General features: G+C 41.5%; 1 protein-coding gene across 1 annotated transcript in view; it reads left to right on the top strand.

Annotated features, from left to right (window-relative positions):
* Nucleotides 1-1,062, top strand: part of LOC117956111 (cyclic nucleotide-gated cation channel beta-1-like) — a 27,901-nt gene that overhangs the window by 25,767 nt on the left and 1,072 nt on the right. Inside the window, exon 26 of the mRNA XM_034891030.1 lies at nucleotides 510-607. Within this exon, the coding sequence (XP_034746921.1) occupies nucleotides 510-607 (98 nt within the window). The remainder of the gene's footprint in view (nucleotides 1-509; nucleotides 608-1,062) is intronic.

The following is a 1,062-nucleotide window of genomic DNA, read 5'->3' as shown; positions in this document are numbered from 1 at the left end:
CCCGGAGATCTCTTCTAACGAGCTAGCGTTCCCGGAGGTCTCTTCTAACGAGCTAGCGTTCCCGGAGGTCTCTTCTAATGAGCTAGCGTTCCCGGAGATCTCTTCTAACGAGCTAGCGTTGAAACATTGAAAAAAAAGCATCAAAAGTGTTGAAAAATGGACAAAAACGTAAGAAAAAGTTAAAAACATCAATAGAAAGCGTCAACAAAAGTGTCAAGACAACACGAGGGTTGAGTGAAACAGTCTTTAGGACATGTTATGTGTCACAGTGGGGGGGTTAGAGGACCCGAGAGCAGACAGGAAGTAGAAAGGTGGTGTGGAGGATGCTTTAGCGGAGAAGCAGATGAAGATGAATGGGAATCATTTCATAACCATTATTTGCATATTCTACCTGCATTTGGCTGGTAATTGGAGATCATTTCTAACCCTGGTTTCAACCATATGTGACCAGAAAGGTTGTCCCTGAACGCCTCGTGTTGAGTTCACGTGCATGTGGTTGCTATCTGCAGATGAACAGGAGTTGCTGGTGCAACTTCCCACCAAGATGAGGCTGGACATGGCCGTGGACGTCAACTACAGCATCATCAGCAAGGTCGCCCTGTTCCAGGTCGGGAAGAAATATCAAATGTATCATATAAATAAATATATATAATATAAAGATTCATTCCAGACATGTAACGCTCCGGTGGTCCTGTGTGTATATATGTGTGTATACATGTGTATATATGTGTGTATATGTGTGATATATGTGTGTATGTGTTTATAAGTGTGTATATTTGTATATACACACATATATACACATGTACACTCATATCAACATATATCCACATATACACACATATACACATGTATACACACATATACACATACATAATACACACGTATCACACACACACACACACATATAACCACATACACAAGCTTTTATGTACACTTTTTTGTGACTTGAGCATCTGATTTGTTGTTCTGCTGTTGATAAGAGGCGAGTGTGTCTGTGTGTGTGTGTGTGTGTGTGTGTGTGTGTGTGCCTGTGCCTGTGTGTGTGTGTGTGTGTGTGTGTGT

This window comes from Etheostoma cragini, chromosome 1 (assembly GCF_013103735.1).
Source record: "Etheostoma cragini isolate CJK2018 chromosome 1, CSU_Ecrag_1.0, whole genome shotgun sequence".
Taxonomy (NCBI): Eukaryota; Metazoa; Chordata; class Actinopteri; order Perciformes; family Percidae; genus Etheostoma; species Etheostoma cragini.
This window is presented reverse-complemented; position numbering and strand designations above follow the sequence as displayed.